This window comes from Myotis davidii, unplaced genomic scaffold (genome assembly GCF_000327345.1).
Source record: "Myotis davidii unplaced genomic scaffold, ASM32734v1 scaffold332, whole genome shotgun sequence".
Classification (NCBI taxonomy): domain Eukaryota; kingdom Metazoa; phylum Chordata; class Mammalia; order Chiroptera; family Vespertilionidae; genus Myotis; species Myotis davidii.
Window position 1 is genome coordinate 2,596,717 of NW_006285779.1, and position 2,363 is coordinate 2,599,079.

Here is a 2,363-nt window from a genome sequence, read left to right on the forward strand (position 1 = left end):
AAATCCAACTCATACTGAGTGGTGTTGGGCTATTGAAGGGTTTCCAACTCCAGTACCCTGGGGCACCGGAGAGAATCCTGAGGCCTAGAGTGGGGGAGTTGGAGAGGGATGAACAGGAGGGGGATGAACTCAGGCTGGGGGGCACAGATGCTGAGCAAATAGAATTGCACATCTGGCCCTGATGCAACCCACTACTTCTGAGTCCCTGCTCACGCTAGGGACAGGAACTAACACTAACACACACACACACACACACACACACACCCAGAGGCATGCACGCACGCATGCACCCAGCTGCTGACAAAGTTCAGGGCCTGCTCCCATCCAGTTCCTCCCATGAGCTGGGGATCAGGGACCTGCCGGTGGGAACCTTAGGATGCACTCTGCATGCATGTACCATCCCTCCCACACCCCAACTACACAACCAGGAGACAGGTGCATTTGAGGGCAAAGACACTTGCAAACACACACATCTAGAGATACCCCTAGCACCGACACAGCTGAGAGCAAAACCTTGGGAGGAGGCACACATACACTCACCACCCTGGTTGCTGCCCCCTTCCCTGTTCCTTTCAGCCCCTCACTTTTCCCAGGACTGAGAGCTGGACAGCCTCTTTCTCCTGCCTCTGCCCTTTCCCAGCCTCCTTTCCCAAGCCCTCCCGTCTTTATGAACAGCAGCAGCAGCTTCCCAATACCGAGGAAAACCCGGGCTGTTTGCCCTGGGGCTCATCTGCTTCCCCTAGGCTTCTGCCTTTTCTAACCCTAGTGGGGAGGGAGTGGAAATGGCTCCTCTCGCCACCCCCCACACTTCCTTTAAGAAACCAGAGGCCCTGTACTGGCACAAAAACCCAGAGCTCGCCCATCGGATTGGAAACTAATTATACAGCAAATTTTATTTGTTGTCCCTGCCTTCAGCTTGTGGCAGCTCTCTTGCCTTTTGTTAGTTGTCTGTGGATGTTTTTTAATGGCTAAACACTGACTCATTCTGACTGTCCCTCCAAAGGAAACAGCCCCCGTCTACAACCGTCCCCTGATCACTGCTTCCTCATACCCAAACTCCCCACTGGCCTCCACCAGCCTCCAGGGGCCTCCACCCAGAAACACTCCCAGTCCTACCAAAGCCCAACCTCACCCCCAGGCCCCGAAGCTTGGGCTTCTGAAATGGCTCATACAGTCTCAGGCCAACCCCCTTCCTCTGGTATGACTCAACTCTGAAAGCCAGGGGACCAGGGAGGGACTTAGGAGGAGCCCCCCTCCACCGGAGCGGACGGAAGTATTGCCTCAGTCCAGCTCCAAAGCCTGGCCCACAGGCCTGCGGGGGAAGGCGGTTTTGACATTGGCCGCTGCTGCAGGGTGTATACAATGGGAGGGGATGTGGTTCCGTAATCACTCAGCCGGCAGCCCAGGGGAGCCAGCTGCCTGAAACCAGATTGTAAGGCGGCTCAACCTTAAACCCACAGGATTCTTTTTCCGTCTTCCACTTCCCCTCCCCAAATGTGGGAGGGCTGTGATCTAGGGCTGGGCTGGGAGCAAAGGGCTCAGGGCGATGAAGACACATACTTTCAGGTTTGTTCATGCAGGAGCGTTGGACACACAGGCACACACAGGGCTGCGATGCCCACACACGGAGAGCGGGCTCTCCGGAATAATCCCAACAGCTGAGACCCTGTCCCGATACTGCTTGGCTGCCCCGGCCTCGTCCTCACAGATATGGGAGCGCTGCTCTCCCTCCGGAAGCTCCCCTCCACCCCCCAGTGCGTTTCCAGTAGGGCTTGAAACTAACATGGCTGCTTTTGTTTACTTCCTCATTGGTATGCCAACATCATGGATCATGTCAGCCACAGCAGCGGCACCAGGACACTCATTACATAAACAGCAGCTGGAGATGCAGAACCTGGGTCACTGCCTTGGTGACTTCCTGCAGGGCCTTACAGAAACCGGGCTGGGGGAGGGGGCTGTGCGGGAAAACGGAAAAGCGGCACCCAAACTCGAACAGCCCCACACCTCAGCTCCACAAATGACTCACAAGATGGGCTCGCTGAGCACAGGTGCAGGAATGGATTAAGTGGCCATGGGGGATCCTTCTTCCCAGAACCTGACCCCAAACTTTCAGAGTATTCGAGTCTGGAAGGGAGCCTCTGGCCTGAGGTCACGGAAGTCAGCCTGCCTGGATGGGTGGTCCCCGGGCGGTAGGGAGTGTGTGTGTGTGTGTGTGTGTGTGTGTGTGTAGGATACTTGCCCGGATCTCATTCCTGCGGATCTCCACGTCGCACACCGAGTGTCCCTGATGCGCACCGCTGTAGTAGCAGCAATACTGGCACACGGCCACCTGCTCGGCCTCGCAGTGGTAGAGGCGGTAGGCG

At 56.7% G+C, this 2,363-nt stretch overlaps 1 protein-coding gene across 1 annotated transcript in view; it reads right to left on the bottom strand.

Annotated features, from left to right (window-relative positions):
- The window catches only part of TRIM8 (tripartite motif containing 8), a 13,365-nt gene that overhangs the window by 10,550 nt on the left and 452 nt on the right, over positions 1-2,363 (bottom strand). Inside the window, exon 2 of the mRNA XM_015559270.1 lies at positions 2,240-2,361. Within this exon, the coding sequence (XP_015414756.1) occupies positions 2,240-2,361 (122 nt within the window). The remainder of the gene's footprint in view (positions 1-2,239; positions 2,362-2,363) is intronic.